The sequence below is a fragment of the Symphalangus syndactylus genome, chromosome 20, assembly GCF_028878055.3.
Source record: "Symphalangus syndactylus isolate Jambi chromosome 20, NHGRI_mSymSyn1-v2.1_pri, whole genome shotgun sequence".
Classification (NCBI taxonomy): Eukaryota; Metazoa; Chordata; class Mammalia; order Primates; family Hylobatidae; genus Symphalangus; species Symphalangus syndactylus.
In genome coordinates this window covers 63,151,824-63,179,267 of record NC_072442.2, presented here as the reverse complement: position 1 = coordinate 63,179,267, position 27,444 = coordinate 63,151,824, and the positions used below count along the sequence as shown (strand labels likewise).

Here is a 27,444-nt window from a genome sequence, read left to right as displayed (position 1 = left end):
GGAGCCGTGAGAGCTCAGAGGAGTTCATTGATTCATTCATTCAATCCAATTGATTATTCAACATATTTATTGAGCATCTACAATGTGCCTGGGCACTGTGCTAGGAACAGGGAAAACAGTAGAGGAAAGAAGGACACATTCCCTGCCCTCATGTTGCTTTGGGTCTAGTGGAGGAGAGAGACAGATAAGCGATAATAAACATGCTAATGCTATGAAAGGAGAGCGTCCAGGAGGCACTAACCCAAGTTGGATCATGAGGAAAGGGTAGCCAAGATGAAATGGGAAGGATCCAAAGGTGGGGAAGAATGTTTCATACAGAGGAATGGCGTTGTGCACAGCGGCAAGAGGGACCATAGCGAAGGCCATTTTATTTTATTATTGTTTTTGTTTGTTTGTTTTGGAGGGTTTACAGAACATTTATAAGAAGAAAGCATGTGTTTGAAACACTCCAATCCTTTGGCTTATTTTTGTTCTATAATTTGGGAAGAGTCCTCTCTTTGGCTAGTGGGATACCAGAGTCCCATAAGGCCATAGTTAGAGAACTACTGGCCTAACATAAGGAGGATTTATTTATTTATTTATTTTTATTTTTTGAGATGGAGTTCCACCCTTGTTGCCCAGGCCGGAGTGCAATGGCATGTTCTCGGCTCACTGCAACCTCTGCCTCCTGGTTTCAAGCGATTCTCCTGCCTCAGCCCCGCAAGTAGCTGGGATTACAGGCATGCACCACCATGCCTGACTAATTTTGTATTTTGGGTAGAAATGAGGTTTCTCCATGTTGGTCAGGCTGGTCTCGAACTCCCGACCTCAGGTGATCCGCCCACCTCGGCCTCCCAAGGAGGTATTAATAGCAAGGTGGAAGCCTTCATAGAGTCTAGAAAGAGAGAACCAGGGAGGAAGCCCAGGTCCCCAGTGCTGGATCCAGCGTTGATTGAGAGAGAAAGCTTGAAAATGGGAGGAACACATTTTCCCATCTCTTGAGGGAAAGCTCAGTCTGAGAGTCACTCTCAGGCCTTTCCAGGTTCACAGTGCTCTCTCTGCAAGGCTGTTCATTTGCCAGATTTCCCAGAGGTTACTTAGAAACCAGCATCTTGTGAGTATAGTTAGAATGAGTCAAATCCCAGGGCTCTGGCAGATCAGCTAGCAGGAATTGATGAGGTCTAAGAGCCTACAAAGCTGACTTGGGCCTCATTGACCCCATTAGGACACTTTTTAACAAGACAGCAGCCCACGTCCCTGGCATCTCATTGGCTGCAGCACATCACACTGGACCTTCTGCCTCCTCCCAGATGCCCAGGGACAGTGATCTGGAAGGAAGGGGCTTGAGGCTGTTTTCCTAGAACTCGAGGAAGTACTGATAAAAATGATGGACAGGGGATGTTAAGCCCCCTGAACTCTCATCTTAAATATGCCATTGTTACATGCCCCTTTCTTTCCTGTTCCCCATGATTTTTCCTGGGGGAAATCTATTTTTCCTGTAGCACCCCCAACACACCTATTGCAAAATGATGCTTCTAGGTGTAAATCAGAAGGTAACTTTTGTCCTTTGTCCATTGTTACAGTACAACTTGCAAGCACGGGGCAAAAACCTAGGTGAAAACTCAAATCTCTATGGTCAATTTGGCCTACATCATATAAAGGCATTGGGGTTTGCAGGGTGTCTAGGTGGGGAGGGTTCGCAGGAACAAAAGGTACTCCCTGCCCTTGCAAATTTGTGAGATGTGGTGTGGGAACCTGGGCACAAGAGCACTCAGCTATAACTCACCCACAGCCTCACAGTGCAGGAGGTGGATGGGGTGAGAGGGTGAAGACCAGCATGCTTGATGAGGGCCTTGCTGGGGATGGGAGCCTGGGAGGGTCTGCACAACCAAATGCTGAGATTTAATATCACTCAGAACCATGCAAACCAAAGGGAATGAAGGGGGAAAGAGTGCCAAGAAATGAGTAGTTTCTCACAGGTGGGAGCCATGGAGCCCCATGGTCCTTCCCATGGAAACTTTCCTCAACAGCACAAGGCTGAGCCGTCTCAGTCCTCAGAGCAGAGCACCCACGTCTCTCCTCTGGCTGCAGTCATCTGATCGCAGGGGTATCTTCATCTAAGGTTTGGGAAGTGCTTTATCTTACAGAGCTTCATAAAATCACCACTGGCTTTCAGGGCCCAGAGACCTACTGAAGTTCAACCATTCTTGATTGTTTTAAAATAAGTCGTGTGAACCCTCTTCAGCTTTGCCAAAAAGAAGAAATGGCTGTTTCAAAATGATGCTTTTCAGTATTTTCAGGGATTTCAACATCATCATAGTCATCTTCAGGCTCAATGTAGCTTGGGATGGAAACAGTCTTCTTATTTTTAACTTTATTTACCAATGAGTATGTAGCAGGCGGCTGACTTGGGGTTTCCTGTGGGGCTAGAATACACAAAAAGTTCCTTAGATGCAAAGCTATCATGTGTTTTTATATTTTTGAATGCAGTGGCTCGGTGTGATTTTCACGTTTCAGTGATTTTCCCACTTCTAGTGGGCCAGATCCCCATTTTACAGAGGAAATTTAGACGCAGACCTGACACAGTCTCAGGATCACCCAAGTGAGTAAATGGAGAATATTAGTCAGACATCTTGACTCCCATATCTCTCTGCCTAAGACTGCACTGCATGGAAACCATGAAGCAAAAGCTTAGAAAAGAAACAGACCAGGTCAGGTGCAAGAGCTCACCCCTGTAGTCCCAGTACTCTGGGAGGCCAAGGTGGGAGGATCACTTGAGCCTAGGAGTTCCAGACCAGCTTGGGCAACACAGGGAGACTCGTCTCTACAGAAAAATTTAAAAATTAGCCGGATGTGGTGGTGCATGCCTATAGTCCCAGCTAATTGGGAGGCTGAGGCAAGAGGATCTCCTGAGCCCAGAAGGTTGAGGCTACACTGAGCCATGATCACGCCACTGCACTTCAGCTTGGACAATATAGTAAGACCCTGTCTCCAAAAAGAAAAGAATAGATGAAACAGACCAGAGCCCAGTAGTCATACGAGTGCTGTTGTGTTACAGATCCTAATTTTCACAAGGAAGTGAAACAAATCATCTTTCCTTTTTGGCACATCCCTTCCAGTGACTTACACTGTTTTCCAGGACTCTCTGTAATTGCTTATGTACAAATCTCTCTGCTAAGATGAAAGGGGATGGCGTTGTTTTCAAAAGGTGGAATTAGTACAGAACAGGCTCATAGGAGGCTGGGGGCAGTGGCTCACGCCTGTAATCCCAGCACTTTGGGAGGCTGAAGTGGGCAGATCATCTGAGGTTGGGAGTTCGAGACCAGCCTGGCCAACATGGTGAAACCCTGTCTCTACAAAAATACAAAAATTATCTGGGCGTGATGGTGGGTGCCTGTAATCCCAGCAACTCGGGAGGCTGAGACAGGAGAATTGCTTGAACCCGGGTGGCAAAGGTTGCAGTGAGCCAAGATTGTGCCATTGCACTCTAGCCTGGGCAACAGAGCGAGACTCTGTCTCAAAAAGAAAAAAGAAAAAGAAACAAAAAACAAAAAGAACAGGTCCATAAGTAATAGAAGGATGATGAAACAGCTCAGCTCCATCTTTGATGGGGATTGGAACTGCCTCTCCCACAATCTCATCTTTTCCTAAGAAAACCTGAAATGCCACTATTTGCAGAACTCTGCAGTTTGACAGACCCGAGTTCATGTTCAGGTTCCAGCAGTCATTAGCTGTGTGACTATAGGTAAGTAACTTATCTGTGACTCAGCATCCTCATCTGTCAAAGGGGAATAAAAATGTACCTGGCGGCCGGGCGCGGTGGCTCAAGCCTGTAATCCCAGCACTTTGGGAGGCCGAGGCGGGCGGATCACGAGGTCAGGAGATCGAGACCATGGTGAAACCCCATCTCTACTAAAAATACAAAAAATTAGCTGGGCGCAGTGGCGGGCGCCTGTAGTCCCAGCTACTCGGGAGGCTGAGGCGGGAGAATGGTGTGAACCCGGGAGGCGGAGCTTGCACTGAGCCGAGATTGCGCCACTGCACTCCAGCCTGGGCGACAGAGCGAGACTCCGTCTCAAAAAAAAAAAAAAAATTGTACCTGGCTTGGGCTGGGCGCGGTGGCTCACGCCTGTAATCCCAGCACTCTGGGAGAGGCTGAGGCGGGCAGATCACAAGGTCAGGAGATCGAGATCATCCTGGCTAACACGGTGAAACCCCATCTCTACTAAAATTACAAAAAATTAGCCAGGCTTGGTGGTGGGCGCCTGTAGTCCCAGCTACTGGAGAGGCTGAGGCAGGAGAATGGCGTGAACCCGGGAGGCAGAGCTTGCAGTGAGCCGAGATCGCGCCACTGCACTCCAGCCTGGGCGACAGAGCGAGACTCCGTCTCAAAAAAAAAAAAAAAAAAAAATGTACCTGGCTTGTAGAGTTGTTGTGAGGAGTGAATGAGCTAATACCTGTAAAGTGCTTAGTGTGGGACCTGAAACACAGCGCACGCTCAGTAAATGTTAGCTAATATTATTTATCTATCCAATCAAGATATTTTTCTTAAGTATTGACTGAGCCTCATGCCCTGTTCTAGGTAGTGGATAAATATTAATAGTGGTGGACAAGAAACGTTCCTGTGTTCCTGAAGTTATACTCCAGTGGAGGAGATCAATAATACACAAATGAACAATAAGTAAATAAGACAATTGTGGGTAACTGTCAGTTTCATAAAGGAAATTAGCAGAACTACTTTAGGTTGAGTGGACAGAGAGGGCCTCTTTGAGTTGGTGACTTTTGAGCTGACATCTGAAGGATGAGGAAAATCCAGCTATGCAAAGAGCTTAAGGAAGAACCTTCCAGTCAAAGGAACCAGGCAGAGTTTTTCTGATAGGAAGTGAGAGGCCTAGGGACACCCCATGTTTCTTTCTGTTTATGTTCCAAGCCAGGATTTGAACATGAATTTACACCTTATATCAGGCCGTTGGGTGCGTCGGTACTTATTCTGCTCCCTTTTTGCCTTTTCATCCTTTTTGTTTTGAGACAGGCTCTCTGTCGTCCAGGCTGGAGTGCAGTGATGCTATCATGGCTCACTGCAGACTTCCCAGGCTCAAGCGATCCCCCCACCTCAGCCTTCCAAGTAGCTGGGACTATAGGTGTATACCATCACACTGGCTAATTTTAGTAAAGATAGGATTTTGCCACGTTGCCCAGGCTGTTCTCAGACTCCCGAGCTCAAGTCATCTGCCCGCCCTGGCCTTCCAGAGTGTTGGGATTACAAGCATATGCCACTGTGCCCAGCCTCTGGCTGTCTCTTTTATTTATTTATTTTTTTTTTTAATTTTTTTTTTTGAGACAGAGTCTCGCTCTGTTGCCCAGGCTGGAGTGCAGTGGCGCGATCTCGGCTCGCTGCAAGCTCCGCCTCCCGGGTTCACGCCATTCTCCTGCCTCAGCCTCTCCGAGTAGCTGGGACTACAGGCGCCCGCCACCACGCCCGGCTAATTTTTTGTATTTCTAGTAGAGAAGGGGTTTCACCGTGGTCTCGATCTCCTGACCTCGTGATCCGCCCGCCTCGGCCTCCCAAAGTGCTGGGATTACAAGCGTGAGCCACCGCGCCCGGCCTCTGGCTGTCTCTTTTAAACAGGATGCTGGCTGTGTGTGGTGGCTCATGCCTGTAATCCCAGCACTTTGGGAGGTCGAGGTGGGTGGATCACTTGAGGTCAGGAGTTCAAGACCAGCCTGGTAAATATGGCGAAACCCCGTCTCTACTAAACATATAAAAAATTAGCTGGGTGTGGTGGTGCGTGCCTATAATCCCAGTTACTCAGGAGGCTGAGGCAGGAAAATAGCTTGAACCTAGGAGGTGGAGATTGCAGTGAACTGAAATCATGCCACTGCACTCCAGCCTGGGTGAGAAAGCAAGACTCTGCCTCAAAAATAAAATAATCAGGATGCTGCATCTATAAATCCTAGTGTTACAGACTGAATGTTTGTGTCCCCCCAAAATTCACATGTTCAAGCCTTAACCCCCAGTGAGGCTATATGTGGCCATAGGAATGACGCCTTGATCCAACAGGATCAGTGTCCTTGTAAGAAGAAACACCAGAAATCTGACTCCCTGATGCTCTTCCCCAGCTTGAATGCACCAAGGAAAGTCCATTTGTGGGGACATAGCAAGAAGGCAGCGGTCTGCAAGCCAGGAGGAGAGCCCTCACCAGAAACCTCACAGAAATCGGCCAGCAGCCTCATCTCAGGCTTCCAGCCTCAGAACAATGAGAAAACAAATTTCTGTTGCGTAAGCACCCCAGTCTATAGTATTTTTGTTACAGCAGCCTGAGCTATCTAAGACACCTTGATAGGGGCCAGGCGCGGTAGCTCACGCCTGTAATCCCAGCACTTTGGGAGGCCAAGGCGGACAGATCATGAGGTCAGGAGAGACCATCCTGGCTAACAGGCGTGAACCTGGGAGGTGGAGCTTGCAGTGAGCTGAGATTGTGCCACTGCACTGCAGCCTGGGCGACAGAGTGAGACTTCAAGACTTCATCTCAAAAAAAAAAAAAAAAAAAAAGACACCTTAATAAACTTGTTATCTTACCCTAAATGAAACTGCTACCAGTAAAATATACTTACAAGAGTCTTCTAGAGAAGGCCAATTCCTCGGTGGCAGAGGCGGTAATTGAACTGGCGACTCATTAAGAACATTCCTAGAGAGAGAGAATCAGTGTTTGGTTTGGGTCATGCCTGCTCCCAGCAGATTTAAGAGAAAACGTCAAGGAAAGTCAATGGGTTGAACATTCAAATCTTGGTCTCTACGAATTGGGAGCATTTCCTTTCCTTTGTAGGTCCTGGATCCCATTTGTAACTGGCACCCTAATGAAACCGTTTTCTCTAGCACAGGAAATGGCTGAAACTGAGGGGAGGGAAATAAAGTGCTATAATTCAGAGCATGGAGCACACCTTCCTGGTTCACCTGAGCTGGATTAGGAGAGGTAGGCACCAGATGTATTTCTATTTGCAAAACAGATGAGCCAGGCATGGTGGCACACGCCTGTAATCCCAGCACTTTGGGAGGCCAAGGCAGATGGATCACCTGAGGTCAAGGAGTTCAAGACTAGCCTGGCCAACATGGTGAAACCCTGTCTCTACTTAAAAATACAAAAATTAGCCAGGCATGATGATGCTCACCTGTAATCCCACCTACTCAGGAGGCTGAGGCAGGGGAATCGCTTGAACCTGGGAAGCGGAGGTTGCAGTGAGCCGAGATCGTGCTACTGCCCTCCAGCCTAGGCAACAGAGCGAGACTCTGTCTCAAAACAAACAAAAAAAAAAACCCCAAAAAACAAAAGCAGATGAACTCCTAAAGCAGAATGTACACACGCCTTGAGGCAGCATTTCCACTACTGGGTCTACAGCCTATCAAAATGCTCGCATCTGTTCACCAAAACATGCATTAGAATGTTCAGAGCAACACTATTCATAACAGCTCCAAATTGGACACGACCTGTGTTAGTCTGGGTTGTCCAGAGAAGCACAGACACATAAAATTTGCCATCACACAACCCAAATGCCCATCAGCAGTAGAATGGATAGATTAATTATGGTAAAGTGACTGGGCAAGGTGGCTGACATCGGTAATCCCATCACTTTGGGAGGCGAAAGAGGGAGGACGGCTTGAGCCCAGGGGGTTGAGGGTAATATAGGGAGACCCTGGGCAACACAGGGAGACCCAGTCTCTACAAACAATCAACATAATTAGCTGGTTGTGGTGGCATACACCTGTAGTCCCAGCTACTCAGGAGACTGAAGCAGGAGGATCACTTGAGCCCAAAATTTGAGGTTACAGTGAGCTATGATTGCACCACTGTACTCCAGCCTGGTTAAGAGTGAGACCCTGTCTCTAAATAAATAAATAAATAGTGGTGTACTCCCACGGTGGAATGTTCTATAGCAACAAGAATGAACAATCAGGCCGGGCGCGGTGGCTCACGTTTGTAATCCCAGCACTTTGGAAGGCCGAGGTGGGCGAATCACGAGGTCAGGAGATCGAGACCACGGTGAAACCCCGTCTCTACTAAAAATACAAAAAATTAGCCGGGCATGGTGGCGGGTGCCTGTAGTCCCAGCTACTCGGAGAGGCTGAGGCAGGAGAATGGCGTGAACCCAGGAGGCGGAGCTTGCAGTGAGCCGAGATTGCGCCACCGCACTCCAGCCTGGGCGACAGAGCGAAACCCCGTCTCAAAAAAAAAAAAAAAGAATGAACAATCTACAACTACACACAATGAATCTCATAAAAATGATGTTGAGCAAAAAAGCCAAACACCACATAATATATACTGTATGATGCCATTAATAGATTGCATAAAAACCAAAAAGCTGCCGGGCACGGTGGCGCACGCCTGTAATCCCAGCACTTTGGGAGGCCAAGGCAGGCAGATCACGAGGTCAGGAGATCGAGACCAGCCTGGCCAACATGATGAAATCCAGTCTCTACTAAAAATACAAAAATTAGCCAGGTGTGGCACGCACCTATAGTCCCAGCTACTCAGGAGGCTGAGTCAGAAGAATCGCTTGAACCCGGGAGGTGGAGGTTACAGAGAGCCAAGATTGCGCCACTGCACTCTAGCCTGGGTGACAGAGTGAGACTCCATCTCAAAAACAAACAAACAAACAAACAAAAAAACCCAAAAAGCTAATTTATACTATCACAGACAGTGATTACCTTTGGGAAGTAATGGTTGAAAGGCTGTATACGGTAAGCCTCTGAAGTGCCGGTAATATCCTATTTCTTGATCTGGGTGCCAGTTACCTGGGTGTGTTCAGTTCATGGAAATTCATCAGGTTGTACACTTAGTATTTCCATTTTTCTGTATTTGTATTATACTTTGGTACAAAGTTTTAACTAAAAGATAAACTCTAAGAAAACTTCCTTACTTGGGCCTCCATCCCCCTAGGTACACTGATTTGACTCCTATATGCTATAAAGTCCCCCTGGGAATGAATGAACATTTTTAGGTTGTTGGGTTGAGCGCAGACAGGGACATGGGGGTAGAGTTCCACTGGCGGCTCTCACCACCCCTCTGTAGCTCTTCCTAAGAGAAGAAAGCAACTCATCTGACTGCTAAATTTGGGAAAAGTCTAGCTCCTCTCACTTTCTCCTCCAGAGCTGGCCTGACTGCAGAATTCACAAATCCTGCTCTGGTCTTTGCCATTCAGAGAGAGGGGTCTACTTGGTGGGGGAGACCTGAGGTTTTCCGGAGCTGCCTGTGAACTGGGCAGGAAAGTCACCCAGTTCCAAATTAGGAAACTCACTAGCTCACAGAAAAGAGCCACATTCTGCAATCCCAGTTTTATTCTTTTTTGTTTGCTTGTGTGTTTTTTTTGTGTTTTTTTTTTTGAGACAGGGTCCCACTTTGACACCCAGGCTGGAGTGCAGTGGCACTATCACAGCTCACTGCTGCCCCAACCTCATGGGTTCAAGCAATCCTCCCACCTCCGCCTACCAAGTAGCTGGGACTACAAGCAGACACCACCACACCTGGCTAATTTTGGTATTTTTTTCAGACATGGGGCCCCACTATGTTGCCCAGGCTGGTCTCAAACTCCTGGCCTCAAGCCATCCTCCCACTTGGGCCTACCAAAGTGCTGGGATTATAGGCATGAACCACTGCCCCTGGCCAATACCAGTTTTATTTTTTTGTTTTTTTTTTGAGACTGAGTTTCACTCGTCACCCAGGCTGGAGTGCAGTGGCACGATCTTGGCTCACTGCAGTCTCCACCTCCTGGGTTCAAGCGATTCTCCTGCCTCAGCCTCCCAAGTAGCTGGGATTACAGGCACACACCACCACGCCCGGCTAATTTCTATATTTTTAGTAGAGACAGGGTTTCACCATGTTGGCCAGACTGGTCTCGAACTCTTGACCTCAGGTGATCTGCCTGCATCGGCCTCCCAAAGTCTGGGATTACAGGTGTGAGCTGCCGCACCTGGCCCCAGTTTTATTCTTTTTTTTTTTTTTTTTTTTTTGAGACGGAGTCTCGCTCTATCACCTAGGCTGGAGTGCAGTGGCGCAATCTCGGCTCACTGCAAGCTCCGCCTCCCGGGTTCACGCCATTCTCCTGCCTCAGCCTCTCCGAGTAGCTGGGACTACAGGCGCCCGCCACCATGCCCAGCTAATTTTTTGTATTTTTAGTAGAGACGGGGTTTCACTGTGGTCTCGATCTCCTGACCTCGTGATCCGCCCGCCTCGGCCTCCCAAAGTGCTGGGATTACAAGCCTGAGCCACTGCGCCCAGCAGTTTTATTCTTAAAAAAGGCAATATTTTAGTCACCTGGCTACCTGACACATTTGTCTTATTCTTGAAAGGGATCAGAATTGATAGAGACACGGGGAGTCTTATTTGCTGGATCCCTGAAGCTACAACAAAAGCCATTTTAGAAAAGCATAGATTTAAAAATGTTTTGTATACAGGATCTCACTATGTTGTCCAGGCTAGTCTTGAACTCCTGGCCTCAAGTGATACTCCCACCTTGGCCTCTCAAAGTGCTGAGATTACAGGCATAAGCCACTGCACCTCGCCCCAAGTGTAAGTTTTGTTTTAGATAGTGTGTATACGCCAAAGAAAGGACTGGCTCTTGACTGGCTCCTGGGAAATAATCTCTAAACCCTTGGAATATCCTCCCTAATAAGAGTGTCTCCAGCCGGGCGCGGTGGCTCACGCCTGTAATCCCAGCACTTTGGGAGGCCGAGATGGGCAGATCACAAGGTTAGGAGTTCGAGACCAGCCTGGCCAACATAGTGAAACCCCGTCTCTACTAAAAATACAAAAAATGAGCCAGGTGTGGTGGCGCGTGCCTGTAATCCCAGCCACTCAGGAGACTGGGGCAGGAGAGTCGCTTGTACCTGGGAGGCAGAGGTTGTGGTGAGCCAAGATCGCGCTATTGCACTCCAGCCTGGGTAACAGAGTGAGACTCTGTCTCAAAAAAAAAAAAAAGAAGTGTCTTTGAGGCCGGGCATTGTGGCTCACACTTGTAATCCCAGCACTTTGAGAGGCCAAGGTGGGTGGATCACTTGAGGTCAGGAGTTCCAGACCAGCCTGGCCAACACGGTGAAACACCGTCTCTACTAAAAATACAAAAATTAGCCGGGCATGGTGGCAGGTGCCTGTAATCCCAGCTACTTAGGAAGCTGAGGCAGGAGAAGCACTTGAACCTGGGAGGCAGAGGTTGCAGGGAGCGGAAATCACGCCATTGCTCTCCAGCCTGGGCGACAGAGTGGGACTCCATCTCGTAAGTAAATAAAGAGTGTCTTTGTATATCTGGGAGCCTTGAGCCACACCAGATAGTTTATGTTAATAATGTGGTTTATGGTGAATGCCTGTTTTTGTTTGCCTGGGGCCCTGGGCCATGTTTTCTCAATTTGATAAAGCTAAATGCAGGTATTCCATGCCCACGTGACTAACCCCCAGTAAAAGAAAAACTCTACTCCAAGGCTCAGGTGAGCTTCTCCAGTCAGCAGTGCTTCACGTCTGTTGCCACACATTGTTACTGGGAGAACTGGGGCTCTCTGTGCGACTTCACTGGGAGAGGACAACTGCAAGCTTTGCCGGCTTTCCGCTAGACCCCGCACTCCGTCACTTTTTATTTTTTATTTTATTATTTTTTTTTTGAGACGGAGTCTTGCTCTGTCTTCCAGGCTGGAGTGCAGTAGCGCGATCTGGGCTCACTGCAAGCTCCACCTCCCAGGTTCACGCCATTCTCCTGCCTCAGCCTCCCGAGCAGCTGGGACTACAGGCGCCCGCCACCACGCCCGGCTAATTTTTTGTATTTTTAGTAGAGACGGGGTTTCACCGTGTTAGCCAGGATGGTCTTGATCTCCTGACCTTGTGATCCGCCTGCCTTGGCCTCCCAAAGTGCTGGGATTACAGGCTTGAGCCACTGTGCCCGGCCCAGACACTTTTTCATTTGCTGATTTGAATCTGTATTCTTTCACCATAATGTACTGTAATTGTTGAGTAAAATAGCTTTTCTGGGTCCCGTGTGTTCTTCTAGTGAATTCTCAAGCCTAAGAGTGGCCTTGGAGATCCCCAACGCAGATATTGGTCATAAAGCCCCAAATAGATCACAAAACACAAAAGTAAAGTGGATGGCATATTTTTTTTCAGCACAGTAGCTTTCGGAGGACTATATTTGGAATCCATCAAAAGAAAAGAAGTACAGACCAGGTGTTGGGCCCAGAACACACAGCCCAACCTGTGACCTTTGTTGGAATAGATGAGAGTAGGCTGGGCACAGTGGCATGTGCTTGTAATCCCAGCTACTTGGGAAGCTAAGGTGGGGGAATTGCATGAGCCTAGGAGTTTGAGACCCACAGGAGCTTTAGAGCTGCCTAGGCAACATAGCAAGACCTTGTCTCCAAAAAAAAAAAAAAAAAAAGAGGCCGGGTGCAGTGGCTCACGTCTATAATCCCAGCACTCTGGGAGGCCAAGGTGGGTGGATCACGAGGTCAGGAGTTTGAGACCAGCCTGGTCAACATGGTGAAACCCCGTCTCTACTAAAAATACAAAATAAAAAAATTAGCTGGATATGCTGTCGTGTGCCTGTAATCTCAGCTACTTGGAAGGCTGAGGCAGGAGAATTGCTTGAAACTGGGAGGCAGAGGTTGTGGTGAGCCGAGATTGCGCCACTGCATTCCAGCCTGGGTGACAGAGCGAGACTCCATCTCAAAAAATAAAAATAAAAAAAATAGAACTACCAGGCAGGCCTGATGGCTCACGCCTATAATCCTAGCACTTTGAGAGGCCAAGGCGGGTGGATCACCTGAGGTCAGGAGTTTGAGACCAGCCTGGCCAACATGGTGAAACCCCATTTCTACTAAAAATACAAAAATTAGGCAGGCGTGATGGTGGGTGCCTGTAATCCCAGCTACTTGGGAGGCTGAGGCAGGAGAATTGCTTGAACCTAGGAGGCAGAGGCTGCAGTGAGCCGAGATCGCGCCAATGCACTCCAGCCTGGGCGACAGAGCAAGACTCCATCTCAAAAAAAAAAAAAGAGAGAGAGAGAGAGAGATGAGAGGAGGGAGGACTTGCCCTGCATCGACAATGTCCTGAGTCTCTGCCCTTATGTGGAGAGATTTGGCAGGTGTGACGTCTCACCAGCTCTACAGGAAATGCGGATGTCTCAGTCATACTGGCACAGTAGTGGAGGGACAAGGGTGGAAGGGAACAGGCAGTTCTCAACAGTAAAAAGCGGAAGGATTCCCCCCCACTTACTCATACGTCTTTTCTTCATCTTGCTTGTGTTTCAGGGGCTTGGCAATTTCCCATTTCTTGCCTAAGAGGGGGAAAAGCATGTTCATAGAAGAAGAATTAGCAAAAGTTGTGATTTTCGAATGTAACCCAGAGAAAACACACTTAGGGACACAGAGTTAATAAATGATAGGGCTGGACTTTGAACCCAGACTGTCTGACCACAGAGCCTCTGCACTAACCCAGTGAGGGCAGCCACAGCGTGGGTGGTGTTTATTTCCTCTGTGCCTGGCACTTAGGTGGCACTTAGAAATGTTGGTTGAATGAATAATCAAAAGTGTGGTTGGGAGGAAATCAGATAAAGCATCGGAAAAGCAGTTTGTATCCTGTAATGTGCTGGACATATAAGTTGTTATAAATTATAGCCTGCTTGTTAATAGGAGTGGTTGAACATAAAAAGAAAGTAGGTAAAGTTCTAGTTCAGGGTCATTCTTTTGTCCATATTTGAGAATGGAAACTTTTTTTTTCCCCCAGACAGAGCCTCACTCTTGTTGCCCAGGCTGGAGTGCAGTGGCGCAATCTCGACCCACTGCAACCTCTTCTCCCTGGGTTCAAGTGATTCTCCTGCCTTAGCCTCCTGAGTAGCTGACATTACAGGCACCTGCCACCACACCTGGCTAATTTTTGTATTTTTAGTAGAGGTGGGGGTTTTGCCATGTTGGCCAGGCTGGTCTTGAACTCCCGACCTCAAGTGATCCACCCGCCTCAGCCTCCCAAAGTGCTGTGCTGAGATTACAGGCGTGGGCCACTGCACCTGGTGGGAATGAAAACTTTTTTTTTTTTTTAAGATGGAGTCTCACACTGTTGCCCAGACTGGAGTGCAGTGATGCGATCTCGGCTCACTGCAAGCTCTGCCTCCCAGGTTCATGCCATTCTCCTGCCTCACCCTCCCAAGCAGCTGGGACTACAGGTGCCCGCCACCACACCCGGCTAATTTTTTTTGTATTTTTAGTAGAAACGGGGTTTCACCATGTTAGCCAGGATGGTCTTGATCTCCTCACCTTGTGATCTGCCCGCCTTGGCCTCCCAAAGTGCTGGGATTACAGGCGTGAGCCACCGTGCCCGGCCAGGTCGTTATTTAAAAGAACGAGAAGTCAAGATAACACACCATCGAATCAAGGCTTTCATGTTTCTGGAGATGAACAGGAAAGTGGAAACCCCACTTACAGATAATCTAAAGTTAGTGTTAATCCCTAGTCTACTTATTTATGTCTGAGGGTGCCAAGAGGTTTCTGGTCTAGGTAATACCAGAAAATTCAGAGTATGGCCTCAGAGAAGGCAATCATGGTGGCCAAACATGTTGGCTGTGGGTTGAGTCCATATTTTATTCCTCAAGACAGTTCTTTTTTTTTGAGATGGAGTCTCACTCTTGTCATCCAGGCTGGAGTGCAGTGGCATGATCTCGGCTCACTGCAACCTCCGCCTCCCGGATTCAAGTGATTCTCCTGCCTCAGCCTCCTGAGTAGCTGGGATTACAGGCACCCATCACCACACCCCGCTAATTTTTGTATTTTTAGTAGAGACGGGGTTTCGCCATTTTGGCCAGGCTAGTCTCGAACTCCTGACCTCAGATGATCCCACCGCCTGGGCTTCCCAAAGTGCTGGGATTACAGGCATGAGCCACCGCACCCAGCCAAGACAGTTCTTAATATTCCATATACTTGTGTTCTCGCAAGATGCTGTGATCAGTAGCCACATAGGGAAGAAAAAGCACTTGAGCATACTGTGCCTTGAAACAGATTCTGCTTTCACCCAGATGATTAGGGCTAGAAGGGCTCTTGGAGATTAGTTGACATCCCTCCTTTCACTACGTGGATGAGGAAACTGAGGCCTAGAGACATAATGTAGTGGCAGAGCTAGGACTCAAACCCAGAATGCAAGATGCTTAATCCAAAATTCAGCTCATTCAGGCCCAGGATTGATTTGCTTGCCCTAAAGGAGCTCTACTGCACCGATTACCACCTGGCTCCTCCCTCCACCTGCCTAGGTAAGATGGCCATTACCTCGTCTAAGCTGCCACTTACAGACACAGTACAGGATGAGGCCCAGGCCCACAGAGACAACGATGATGGCCACAGCTAAGATGATCCAGAAATTATTCCTCCACCAACTCATTGCAGTGGAATCCTGAGAAGAATGGAGAGAGAAGAATGAGGCATGAATGAAAGACATCCTGGGGTTGGGTGGAATGGGGCAGTTATCTACTGTGGGTTTTTTTTTTTTTTTTTCCTGAGTCGGAGTCTCACTCTGTCGCCCAGGCTGGAGTGCAATGACGTGATTTCAGCTCTCAGCTCACTGCAACCTCCTCCTCCCGGGTTCAAGTGATTCTCCTGCCTCAGCCTCCAGAGCAACTGGGACTACAGGCACTCACCACCACACCTGGCTAATTTTTGTATTTTTAGTAGAGATGGGGTTTCGCCACGTTGGCCAGGCTGGTCTTGAACTCCTGACCTCAGGTGATCCACTTGCCTTGGCCTCCCAAAGTACTGGGATTACAGACATGAGCCACCACGCCCAGCTAATCTACTGTGTTGTGTAGAGATGCAGACAACTGCTTAGGAATCAGGCACTGGTTCACAGCCATACCCTACTCATTAACACCTGGGGGACCTCAGGCATGTCACTCGACCTTCTGTGAGCCTTATCTGTAATATGGGAATGGTACCTCCTACTTCATTGAGGTTTGTGAGGACTGGAGATCAAGCATGTACCTACTGGACCCTCTAGAAATGGTAGACATCATCACTGCTCTTTCAGACATGCAGCAGGAGGGGCAGGGTGCCATTTAAAGCAATAATTGACTGCAGGGTTGTTGTTTTTCTTCTTGAGACGGAGTCTCGCTCTGTCACCCAAGCTGGAGTGCAGTGGCGTGATCTGGGCTCTCTGCAAGCTCTGCCTCCCGGGTTCACGCCATTCTCCTGCCTCAGCCTCCCAAGTAGCTGGGACTACAGGCGCCCGCCACCATGCCCGGCTGATTTTTTTGTATTTTTTTAGTAGAGACGGGGTTTCACCGTGTTAGCCAGGATAGTCTCGATCTCCTGAGCTCGTGATCCGCCCGCCTTGGCCTCCCAAAGTGCTGGGATTACAGGCGTGAGCCACCGCACCAGGCCAGGTTTTTTTTGTTTGTTTGTTTTTTGAGACGGAGTCTCACTCTGTCGCCCAGGCTGGAGTGCAGTGGCATGATCTCGGCTCACTGCAACCTCTGCCTCCCAAGCAATTCTCCTGCCTCAGCCTCAGCCCCCTGAGTAGCTGGGATTAAAGGTGTGTGCCACCACGCCTGGCTAATTTTTGTATTTTTAGTAGAGATGGGATTTCACCATGTTGGCCAAGCTGGTCTTGAACTCCTGACCTCGTGATCCGCCTGCCTCGGCCTCCCAAAGTGCTAGGATTATAGGCACAAGCCACTGTGCCCAGCCAGTTGTTTTTAATCACAAGGACAAGTCAGACTTAATGCATAGCAGGGGAGAGAAATTTTGAGAGCTTTTGTTTGAGGTGAGGGTTAGAAAAATAGCTGGATGGGTCTCTTTGAGTGAGATATGGTCAGAAGGGTGAAGCTGAAGATATAGGGCAAACTGAGTTGATCTGCATGAGAGTTAACAGGCATTTGAGGGCTGGAAGCTGACAGACCAGAGAGGGGAAAGTCTTGGAAAAGGTTAGCAGCAGAGAGAGAGGTCAAGAAGAGAACGGCAAGTCAGAGCCTGGTTAGGAAGCTGCTGTAGTGGCAAATGACCAAGGCGTTTCTAGGACAGTAATACCTCATGTCCAGCCTTAAATTGCTACCTAGGTTATGCCGTGGTGTCGCCTTTTGTTACCATCAAACCTCCAATAAAACTGCATAACACGGCCGGGCGCGGTGGCTCACGCCTGTAATCCCAGCACTTTGGGAGGCTGAGGCGGGCAGATCACTTCAGGTCAGGAGTTCAAGACCAACCTGGCCAACATGGCGAAACCCTGTCTCTACTAAAAATACAAAAATTAGCTGGGTGTGGTGGCACGCGCCTGTAGCCCCAGCTACTCGGGAGGCTGAGGCGGGAGAATTGGTTAAAGCCAGGAAGCAGAGGTTGCAGTGAGCTGAGATCATGCCACTACATTCCAGCCTGGACAATAGAGCAAGACTCCATCTCAAAACAAAAACAAAGCCTAGGTGCAGTGGCTCACGCCTGTAATCTCAGCACTTTGGGAGGCTGAGGCAGGAGGATCACTTGAAGTCAGGGGTTCAAAACCAGCTTGGCCATCATGGTGAAACCCCGTCTCTACTAAAAAATACAAAAAATTAGCTGGGCATGGTTGTGCATGCCTGTAATCCCAGCTACTTTAGAGACTGAGGCAAGAGAATTGCTTGAACCCAGGAGGCAGAGGTTGTGGTGAGCCGAGCTTGTGCCATTGCACTCTAGTCTGGGCAACAAGAGCGAGATTCCATCTCAAAAAAAAAAAAAACACTGATCTCAAAGAGGGAGTCGTGAGAACCCCAGCTTGAAGCTGGTTGCTCTCAAGTTCCAGAGGCCCGGACTTGCGACCGACATCTGGGGAGTTGGGGGCAGCAGTCTTGGGGACGGAGCTGTGAGATCTGATACTATCTCTGGGTCTATAGTGCTGGCATTGAATTGGAGAACACCCAGCTGGTGTTCACTGCTTGATGTGTGGCGGAAAAACCCTCACACATTTGATCACAGAAGCCCTTTTCTGTGTTGATGATTGTTGTGGTGCTGTGAGAACAGAGAAAAAACACCGTTTGCAGAGTTTTTCCTGAAACAATACTCTTTAGAGCGATAGAGATAAATACCACAACCTGCGCATTCAAAGCTGTTGTATCTGGATTGTGACTGCGTGGAAGGACGAGGCGGGAAGACAGGGGCTGTTGCTTTTTGTTATAAACTCTCTGCATTACTTGATTTTTACACTACGTACATTTACTTTGATGACACTGAAAAGAATAAATTGGCCATGTAGTGTAGCTTCCAAGGAAAACTATTGCTTAGGTTTCAAGGTCAAGGAAATTTCATTATCATCAGTTTCTTGGGAAAGAGGAAGTGGAATGATGTCAGAAAGTGAAACCACGGGTCATTTTCAGAACTACTCAGAGTAGTAAATATTTTTTGTTAGTTTTGTTCTTACAAATGAAATGGACCACAGAGAGACACTTTTTCTTTTCTTTTCTTTTCTTTTTTGAGATGAAGTCTCGCTCTTGTCCCCCAGGCTGGAGTGCAATGGCACGATCTCAGCTCACTGCAACCTCCGCCTCCCCAGTTCAAGCGATTCTTCTGCCTCAGCCTCTTGAGTAGCTGCGATTACAGGTGTGTACCCCCATGCCCGGCTAATTTTTTTTGTATTTTTAGTAGAGATGGGGTTTCACCATTTTGGCCAGGCAGGTCTCGAACTCCTGACCTCAGGTGATCTGCCTGCCTCAGCCTCCCAAAGTGCCGGGATTACAGGCGTGAGCCACCACGCCCAGCCAACACATTTTCAATAGAACCAAGGAGAGCTTGCTTTTTGAGAGAGGGCAGCTGAGAGAGGGGCCCTAAGAGAATCACATCCTAGTTCCAGTAGATTGTCCTCTAGGCCACCAGGCTGGTTTAATGGCCAAGGTGCTTCCAGAGAGGGGAAGCCCTGGGGAAGGATGATAGAGAATACAGAAAACAGGGAGTACGCAATGGCTGCATGACCGAGTTCAGGCCCTGGGAAGGTATGGAAGCTGGATCCTACCTGTGTTAGCAGGCCTGGAGTTGTGGCCACAGAGGGCCGAAAAGATTTTGAGTACAGGACTACTGAGGGCTACTGAAGGATCGCAAAGAAGTGTTTGCACTGGCCGAGTGCAGTAGCTCATGCCTGTAATCCTAGCACTTCAGGAGGCCAAGGCAGGCAGATCACTTGAGTCCAGGAGTTCATGATCAGCTTGGGCAACATAGCAAGACCCTGTCTCTATACACACACGCGCACGCACACACACACACACACACGCGCACACACACACACACGCGCACACACACACACACGCACACACACACACATGCACACACACACGCACACACACACACGCACACACGCACACACACACGCGCACACACACACACGCGCGCGCACGCACACACACTCTTACACTTAGCCGGGCGTGGTGGCATGCACCTGTAGTCACAGCTACTCAGGAGGTTAAGCTCCTCCTCAGCTACTCAGGGGTTTCACCATGTTGGCCAGGGTGGTCTTGAACTCCTAACCTCAAGTGACCCACACATCTCGGCCTCCCACAGTGCTGGGATTACAGGCGTGAGCCACTCTGCCCACCCAGAATGAACTTTCAAAAGGGAACAAGGATTAGAGAAGGGAGTGACACCGAATAGAACCAGAGAGAAGGGGCTTGGGTGCAGGAAGTTGAGAGCTCACACCTAAGTTTCCATTTCCTGAGGTGGGAGGCAAAGTCAACAGTGTGGGGGTTGAGGTGGGAGGGGTCCGGCTTGAACAGAGCAGTCCAACAGCACGCACCAACTCCTCCACCTTCCAGCCCAGCCCCCAGCCCCCATTCCCATGGCACTTTCTTCACAATTTCAGCTGGTGGAGCCTCTCTCCTGAGGCCATCCTTTCTCCTTGCCTACCGCATCCCAAGAACTCCTCAGCTACGTGAAGGGATATCACTACCCCTGCAATATGTATGTGTGAAATATGTTGGGCGCAGTGGCTCATGCCTGTAATCCCAGCACTTTGGGAGGCCGAGGCAGGCGGATCATGAGGTCAGGAGTTCAAGACCAGCCTGGTCAACATGGTGAAACCCCGTCTCTACTAAAATACAAAAATTAGCCAGGTGTGGTGGTGTGCACCTCTAATCTCAGCTACTTGGGAGGCTGAGGCAGGAGAATTGTTTGACACTGGGAGGCGGAGGTTGTGATGAGCCTAGATCATGCCACTGCACTCCAGCCTGGGCGACAGAGCTAGGCTCCTTCTCCAAAAAAATTTAAAAAATGAAAAATAAGTTGGGCATGGTGGCACATGCCTGTGGCCCCAGCTACATGGGAGGTTGAAGTGGGAGGATTGTTGGAGCCCAGGAAATTGAGGCTGTAGTGAGCTGCAATCACGCCACTGCACTGCAGCCTGGGTGACAGAGCCAAATCTTGTCTCAAAACAGACAAAGAAACGAAAATGAAATGCATTGAGCACAGTGGCTCACACCTGTAATCGCAACACTTTTGGAGGCTGAGGCAGGAGGATCACTGAAGGCCAGGAGTTAGCAACCAGCCTGGGCAACATAGCAAGACCTTGTCTCTACAAAAAAATTTAAAAATTTGCCAGGCGAGGTGGTGCATGCCTATAGTCCCAGCTACTCAAGAAGCTTAGGTGAGAGGGTTGCTTGAGCCCAGGGGTTCAAGGCTACATTGGGCCATGACTGTGCCACTGCACTCCAGCCTGAGTGACAGAGCAAGACCCTGTCTCAAAAAAAGAAAAAAAAAGTGAAATGCATTTTTCTTCCAACTGAGCCTATGACAGTGACAGTTGTCTCTTGGTGTATTTGTTCTGTTTGTTCCTTGTCTGTCTCCCACACTGATGGGCAAGCACCGTAAGAGCAGAGGCTTTGTCTGTAATTACCACTGTGTTTCTAGCACCTAGAACATCACCTGGGGCAGGACATACCATACATATCTGTGAATATACGAATGAATGGATGATGCCCCAGTCTCTTTCCTCTGCTGTAGATGGACCTCCCACCCGAGAATGCAGGCAGAAGTCACTTTGGGTCCAGTACCTGAAATTCCTGTGCTGTGCAGTCTAATTCCAAAGCCTCATCTGGACACGCAACCCTGGGCAGGCTCCCTGTCCTGCACTGGCCATTGGCTACTGGGGTCAAGAGGCTGGCTGGGAAGCAGTGGCAATGCAATGCCGGGGAGGTGGAGTTCCAGCTTCCCCTTTGTTTCTCCCCATTCCTCTAGTTGTCCATGACATTTTCAAGGAAAATGAGTAAGCCTGTTGCAGTTCTGGGTGGTTTCAGTGGAAAGGATTTGGCAAGACCTTCCACAGGGAAGAGGGCAGGTGAGTGGGAGAGCAGCTGAAGGCAGTCACCACGTCAGCTTCACTTTCATTTCTCCAAAGGGCATTTCCAGGGTGTCAGGGACAGAAATCACATTTTCCTTCACCAGGAATTTCTGAGACTGTGGGTTTATTTAGCTTTCTTTTTTCTTTTTTTTTTTTTTTTTTGAGATGGAGTCTTGCTCTGTCGCCCAGGCTGGAGTGCAGTGGCACGATCTCGGCTCACTGCAACCTCCATCTCCCCGGTTCAAGCAATTCTCCTATCTTAGCCTCCCAAGTAGCTGGGACTACAGTTGCACGCCACCATGCCCAGCTAATTTTTATATTTTTAGTAGAGATGGGGTTTCACCATATTGGTCAGGCTGCTCTTGAACTCCTGACTTCAGGTGATCCACCCGCCTTGGCCCCCCATAGTGCTGGGATTACAGGCATGAGCCACCACGTCCAGCCTATTTAGCATTTTTAAAAGAAGATCTTCAGTAAGAAATATAATTTACATTGTGATAGGTATACACGTATTCACATAAATGAAGCATTGAAGGGCCCTAGGCTGGCCATCGAGGGAACAAGTTCCCCTCCACTCCCCTCCCCCCATCTCCGTTCTCCTGTCCGCTCCTCTCCTCTCCACTCCTCTCCTCTCCACTCTTCTCCTCTCTCCTTTCTCCTCTCCTCTTCTCTCCTTTCTTCTCTCCTCTTTTTCTCCTTTCCTCTCCTTTCCCTTCCTTTCCTTTTCGTAGAGACAAAAAAATGTTGTAGACACACAAAAAATATTGCCTAGGCTGGTCTCAAACTCTGGGCCCCAAGTGATCCTCCGCCCCAGCATCCCAAAGTACCAGGATTACAGGCATGAGCCACTGCACCTGGCCAGGGGGAATAGGTTTCCCGTTCCCACTTAGCCGTTGCACTTGGAATAAGACGCTTAATATCTCCTTGCAGGCTTCTGAACAGCTTCCAAGAGATGATGCATGCAAAAGAGCTCTGTGTGCAGAAGATCACCAAGCATGAGGCATTATTAAGGGCAAACCAACCAAGTTCTATTTACAATCGCAAGTGTCTTCTAAGAAGGGCAGCTACCGACCAGGAGAGCCCCCTATTCTCCCTGCAGAGGATCTGCAGATCTGCAACGCTGGCTGGGCTAGGAATGAAGTTTGCTGGTAGGAACTGGGGAATGTTGAATTCCTCTGGGTTATAGAGGGGGAGAATTTGGAGTTCTGGGAGGGAAGGTGATGAGAAGAAGGGATGGAAAGATGAGAAGGGAAGGCAGCAGGATGGTGCAAAGGTGGGAGTGAACCCGAGGGCTAGATTAGGCCTGCAGAACTTAACCTACCCTACTTGATTTTAGTCACTTGCTTCTAGTTGATCTTAAAATCTATATAGCTGCTGGGGGCAGTGGCTCACACCTGTAATCCCAGCACTTTGGGAGGCCGAGGCTGGAGGATCACTTGAGCCCAGGAGTTCAAGACCAGCCTAGGCAACATGGCAAGACCTTCTCTCTACTAAAAATTAAAAAACAAAACAAAACAAAAAAAACAGATGTGGTGGCATGTGCCTGTAGTCCCAGATACTCAGGAGGCTGAGGTGGGAGGATGGCTTGACTCTAGGAGGTTGAGGCTGCAGTGAGCCGTGATCACCATCAGTGCACTCTAGCCTAGGTTACAGAGTGAGACCCTGTCTTTAAAAAAAAAATAAAATAAAAAACCTATATAGCTAAAAGTCATGTAGCTAAGCAATATTTAACTGGACTTTCACTAGCTTCCTGCTGGATAACATCTCTGACGTATAGGTCATCATAGTAATGGTTGTTTAAGTTGTTTTTCAGGGGCTGGCCACGGTGGCTCATGCCTGTAATCCCAGCACTTTGGGAGGCCAAGGTGGGCAGATCACCTGAGGTCAGGAGTTCGAGACCAGCCTGGCCAACATGGTGAAACCCCGTTTCTACTAAAAATACAGAAATTAGCCTGGTGTGGTGGTAGGCACCTGTAATCCCAGCCACTTGAAGGCTGAGGGAGGAGAATCGTTTGAACCCGGGAGGTGGAGGTTGCAGTGAGTCTCCAAGATTATGCCATTGCACTACAGCCTGAGTGACGAGAGTGAAAAAAAAAAAAAAGAAAAGAAAAGAAAAGTTGTTTTTCAGGAACTTGGGGTCAGCTTTTATCCAGTTCAAGCCACTTATGAGCATCAATCCTTCAGCTTGGTCTGTGTGAGTGTCCAGTAGGTGACATTTGATGTCAGAGCGCCAAAAACTCCATCCTTAATCATGCTAATGCCACCATTTTGTGAACCTGCATCCTGTGAAGAACCACGAAGCTTGACTAGGCTTGCACAGAACACCGATGTCCTACTTTTCCCTCCAATCACCTTCCCCACACCTTAGGCCACCTGCTTCTTTGTCCCATCAACGTCTCTAATCCCCATCTTTGAGGAAGTGGGTTTGAGACCTGTTTTCCCATCTCCTCACTTGGCTGCCTCATGAATAAACGCATTCTCTGCTGCAAAACTGGTCATCTCGGCGGGGCGTGGTGGCTCACACCTGTAATCCCTGCATTTCGGGAGGCTGAGATGGGCAGATCACGAGGTCAGGAGATCAAGACCACCCTGGCTAACACGGTGAAACCTCGTCTCTACTAAAAAAATACAAAAAATTAGCCGGGCATGGTGGTGGGCGCCTGTAGTCCCAGCTACTCGGGAGGCTGAGGCAGGAGAATGGCTTGAACCCAGGAGGCGGAGCTTGCAGTGAGCCGAGATCACGCCACTGCACTCCAGCCTGGGTGGCAGAGCGAGACTCATCTCAAAAAAAAAAAAAAAAAAAACTGGTCACCTCAGTGATTGGCTTACTGTGTGATGAGCAGAATGGGCCTCATTTGGTATCAAGATGAGGAACTGATAGAAAGTGCCCAGGGACAGGGTGGCAAAGACATTTTCAGAGCAGGGCCGTGTTATGTTCTGTGTACAGTTGTTTGCACTGATGTGTTACAAGCCCCTCTGGTGGCCTCCCGCTGAGTCTTTGTTAAAGTCTGCTGCATCTGCCAATGCTTTTGTGAGCAGATTTGTGCTGGGGGTGTGGGGAACTAAGAAAGGGGTGGAATATAAACAGTGCAGTATAAACAGTTTTACCCACAGAGGCTGCAGGCCCATTACTGACCATGGAAAAAGAGGTGGGCTCCTCAGGAGTCCACAGAAGTCCTGAGGAGGGCTTTGGACTTTGGCAGGCCTGGAATGAGGGTTCGAACTAATCCCAGCCTAGATCTCGAGGGTCTGAGAGGCTGTAGAGAAATTTAGGCCAGTTGGCATGAGCAGTTCTTGCCCCAGTTCGTCTCTAATTCCCAGACTGTTTCTGTTCATGCTCAGTGAGGCCTTGTTCCCACTCGTTCTTCTTCGTCTTTTTTTTTTTTTTTTTTTTGAGGTGGAGTCTTGCTCTGTCGCCCAGGCTAGACTCCACTGGTGCAATCTCAGCTCACTGCGACCTCTACTTCCCGGTTCAAGCTATTCTTCTGCCTCAGCCTCCTGAGTAGCTGGGATTACCGACACGCACCACCATACCTGGCTAATTTTTGTGTATTTTTAGTAGAGATGGGGTTTTGCCATGTTGGCCTGGCTGGTCTCAAACTCCTGACCTCAAGTGATCCACCTGCCTTGGCCTCCCAAAGTGCTGGGATTACAGGCGTGAGCCACTGAGCCTCGCTCCACTTGTCCTTCTCGCTGATGTCAGCACCAGAAATGGCCATGTGGATAGTCACTGGCAACTTAAAACCCAAGTGTGCATGGGGAAGTGCAGGGCAGGGTCATTAAAAGGAGTCCAGCCTCTCTTCTCCCCTTCTCTATACTTTCATTTCTGGGAAAGACCGGAAACCTCGCCTCATTCCTGTATCTCCCATGGCCCCATCCCCACCCTGCTTCAGCCCGTCAGCCTCCAAATGTAGTCCAAGTCCTCATCTCTGTACCTGGACCATTCCATTTTCGCTGGCCCCTAGCCCCCACCTGGCTCCCCACTGGCTGCCAAATACCAGTGTGACCCTGTCCCTTCCTTGCTTTAAGCCTCTCAGTAGTTTTTTTTTTTTTTTTTTTTTTGAGATGGAGTCTTGCTCTGTCACCAGGCTGGAGTGCAGTGGCATAATCTCGGCTCACTGCAACCTCCACCTCCTGGGCTCAAACGATTCTCCTGCCTCAGCCTCCCGAGTAGCTGGGACTGTAGGCGCCCACCACCACACCCAGCTAATTTTTGTATTTTTAGTAGAGACGGGGTTTCACCATGTTGGCCAGGCTGTTCTCGATCTCTTGACCTCGTGATCTGTCCGCCTTGGCCTCCCAAAGTGCTGGGATTACAGGCATAAGCCACCGCGCCCCGCCTGCGTCTCAGTAGTTATTTACCACTGAAGCAGAGTGAAGCCTGCGCTCCGCATTGCTTCATGGCCAAGACCTCGGGGACAAGTGGATACACTGGGCAGTGGGAGTGGATATGGCAAAGCCAAACCCAGATCTCTTCTTGAAATAATTTTCCAGAGGGCGAAAGCAGATGGCTCCACCGAGAACTCACGCCAGCCCAACACACTTTGATCTCGAGGCTTCTGGAAGGGAAGGTGCCTAATGAACTGCTGAAAGCAGAGATGCAATGACAAAGCTACCAAGACTGGAGGTGTTCCAGGTCTTTCATCCAAGAGCCCCAAGACGTAGCCTAAATTCACACCATGGTAATCCCAGCACTTTGGGAGGCCGAGGTGGGCAGATCACCTGAGGTCAGGAGTTCGAGAGCAGCCGGGCCAACATGGTGAAACTCCATCTCTACTAAAAATACAGAAATTAGCCAGGTGTGGTGGCGGGTGCCTGTAATCCCAGCTACTCAGGAGGCTGAGGCAGGAGAATCGCTTGAACCTGGGAGGCGGTGGTTGCAGTGAGCCGAGATTGCGTCACTGCACTCCAGCCTGGGCGACAAGAGTGAAACTCCATCTCAAAATAAAATAAAAATAAATAAATTGACACAGTGAGTGCCTCGCTCCCACCACCACCTCCAGCATAGCACCATGACAGTCTTCTCACATATCAAGTCCCAAAACACACTGTCGGCATCCAGAAAGTGAGAGTAACTCGTTACAGTTGAGACCTCTCACTCCCAGTCATTATCTCCTTTCAATCCAAGAGGTAGACTTCTTCATCGCCCCTGACACACACATGAGGAAAAGGCCCAGAGAGGTAAAGTGATGCCTCAGGTCACTCAGCCACTTACCGGTAGAGCAGATCCTTCAATGCAAGTTTTTCTCCAACCCTACACAGCAGTCGTACCAGGGCCCCAGGCTGCAATCCCCTGGCCCAGTGCCGATTGGTGGCTTCCAGGGACACATGCCCTGATGCCGGCGCTGGCAGATGTCTGCTGTGAAGAGAGCAGGAAACTGTCCCTTGGAAAGCCGAGATGCTTACCTGAACTGTGAAAGTATCCATATGTGAGCAGCTAAGGAGACAGCGGTGGCTGGAGTGCTGCGGCTCAGGCACAGCTGGTGAGAGGCATTCCTCACTCACAGGCCCTCACCCACTGCTAGAGACAGTGAGCCCCATCCTGACCACTTCCCCTTTCTAGTCAGCCCACGGGGCAGAGACCCTGGCGTCATCTCTAGGCAACCATCCCTTTTCCAGGGAAGCTCACCACCGACGGCTGTCCAGAAGCCAGAATCTTCTCACTGCCCCGTGTCGCTCCCGCAAGGCCTACCAGAGGACCCTCATGGTGTGGTAGGGGGTCCTGGCAGGGGCCAGGGTGGAGACTTGGCAGTGGGGGTGGGTTTGGTGTCCCCACAGACGAGTTTTCCTTGAGCATTCCTGGATGTGGCAACCTCAGTCTCAAGAAGAGCGACAGGACGCCAGCTCCCATGCAGAGACAGATCCAGGTAAGAAACCAGCTCATGTGTGACAAACTCACCATCTCACCACGAGGGTGACTCTTGAAAGCTCCTGTGCACCTTGGAACTGCTGACACATCTTCTGCTTGGAGGAAGCAAGGGACAGGCTTCCTGTTTCTAAAGGCGGGTGAGTGGCGACCTTGAGAAATGTGGCCAGTGGAGCATTTTGACTGAGTTGGGTCCCCTCTTACAACACTGTGAGACAGAACTCCCAGCCAGGCCCACGGCCTCTGAACATGGGGGTTGGGGTGGGGAAACCAATTAACCATTTTGTTGAATTGGCT

General features: G+C 49.2%; 2 protein-coding genes across 29 annotated transcripts in view; one reads left to right on the top strand and one right to left on the bottom strand.

Moving 5' to 3' along the window:
* The window catches only part of LOC134735275 (uncharacterized), a 48,975-nt gene that overhangs the window by 15,961 nt on the left and 5,570 nt on the right, over positions 1 to 27,444 (top strand). For 10 of the 23 annotated variants that reach the window (XR_010118298.1, XR_010118288.1, XR_010118296.1 and 7 more), the window contains exons 2-4: positions 6,100 to 6,259; positions 22,212 to 22,429; positions 25,776 to 27,148. Coding sequence is in view for 1 of the 23 variants with exons in the window: in XM_063629615.1 (XP_063485685.1) it covers positions 5,951 to 6,259; positions 18,462 to 18,559; positions 22,212 to 22,429; positions 25,776 to 25,888 (738 nt within the window). In the remaining 22 variants the exon portion in view is untranslated. Of the gene's footprint in view, positions 1 to 5,915; positions 6,260 to 18,461; positions 18,560 to 22,211; positions 22,430 to 25,775; positions 27,288 to 27,444 lie in introns of those variants that run through there. The other 13 variants (XR_010118294.1, XR_010118283.1, XR_010118297.1 and 10 more) reach the window with 4 other exon arrangements.
* Positions 50 to 27,444, bottom strand: SCIMP (SLP adaptor and CSK interacting membrane protein). 6 transcript variants are annotated; one of them, XM_063629617.1, is made up of 5 exons: positions 27,181 to 27,444; positions 15,269 to 15,392; positions 13,230 to 13,290; positions 6,595 to 6,668; positions 50 to 2,405 (listed from the first exon to the last, which is right to left on the bottom strand). In XM_063629617.1, the coding sequence occupies exons 1-5, from the start codon at positions 27,427 to 27,429 to the stop codon at positions 2,221 to 2,223; spliced, it is 693 nt and encodes a 230-aa protein (XP_063485687.1). In that variant the 5' UTR covers positions 27,430 to 27,444; the 3' UTR covers positions 50 to 2,220. The 6 variants fall into 6 exon arrangements, with proteins under 6 accessions (XP_063485687.1, XP_063485688.1, XP_055111791.1 ...); XM_063629618.1 differs by having other exon boundaries at positions 15,290 to 15,392; positions 27,181 to 27,404; XM_055255816.2 differs by lacking the exon at positions 27,181 to 27,444 and adding an exon at positions 26,688 to 27,146 and having other exon boundaries at positions 15,290 to 15,392.

Bases quoted from the DNA above. Each gene is read 5' to 3' on its own strand.
- SCIMP (XM_063629617.1), bottom strand. From the start codon at position 27,429: ATGGTTAATTGGTTTCCCCACCCCAACCCCCATGTTCAGAGGCCGTGG. The intron at 15,393-27,180 runs GTGAGTTTGTCA...CATTCTTCTCAG, and splicing joins GTCACCCTCGTGGTGAGATG to GATTCCACTGCAATGAGTTG. The intron at 6,669-13,229 runs GTAAGTGGGGGG...CTCTCTCTCTAG, and splicing joins GATGAAGAAAAGACGTATGA to GAATGTTCTTAATGAGTCGC.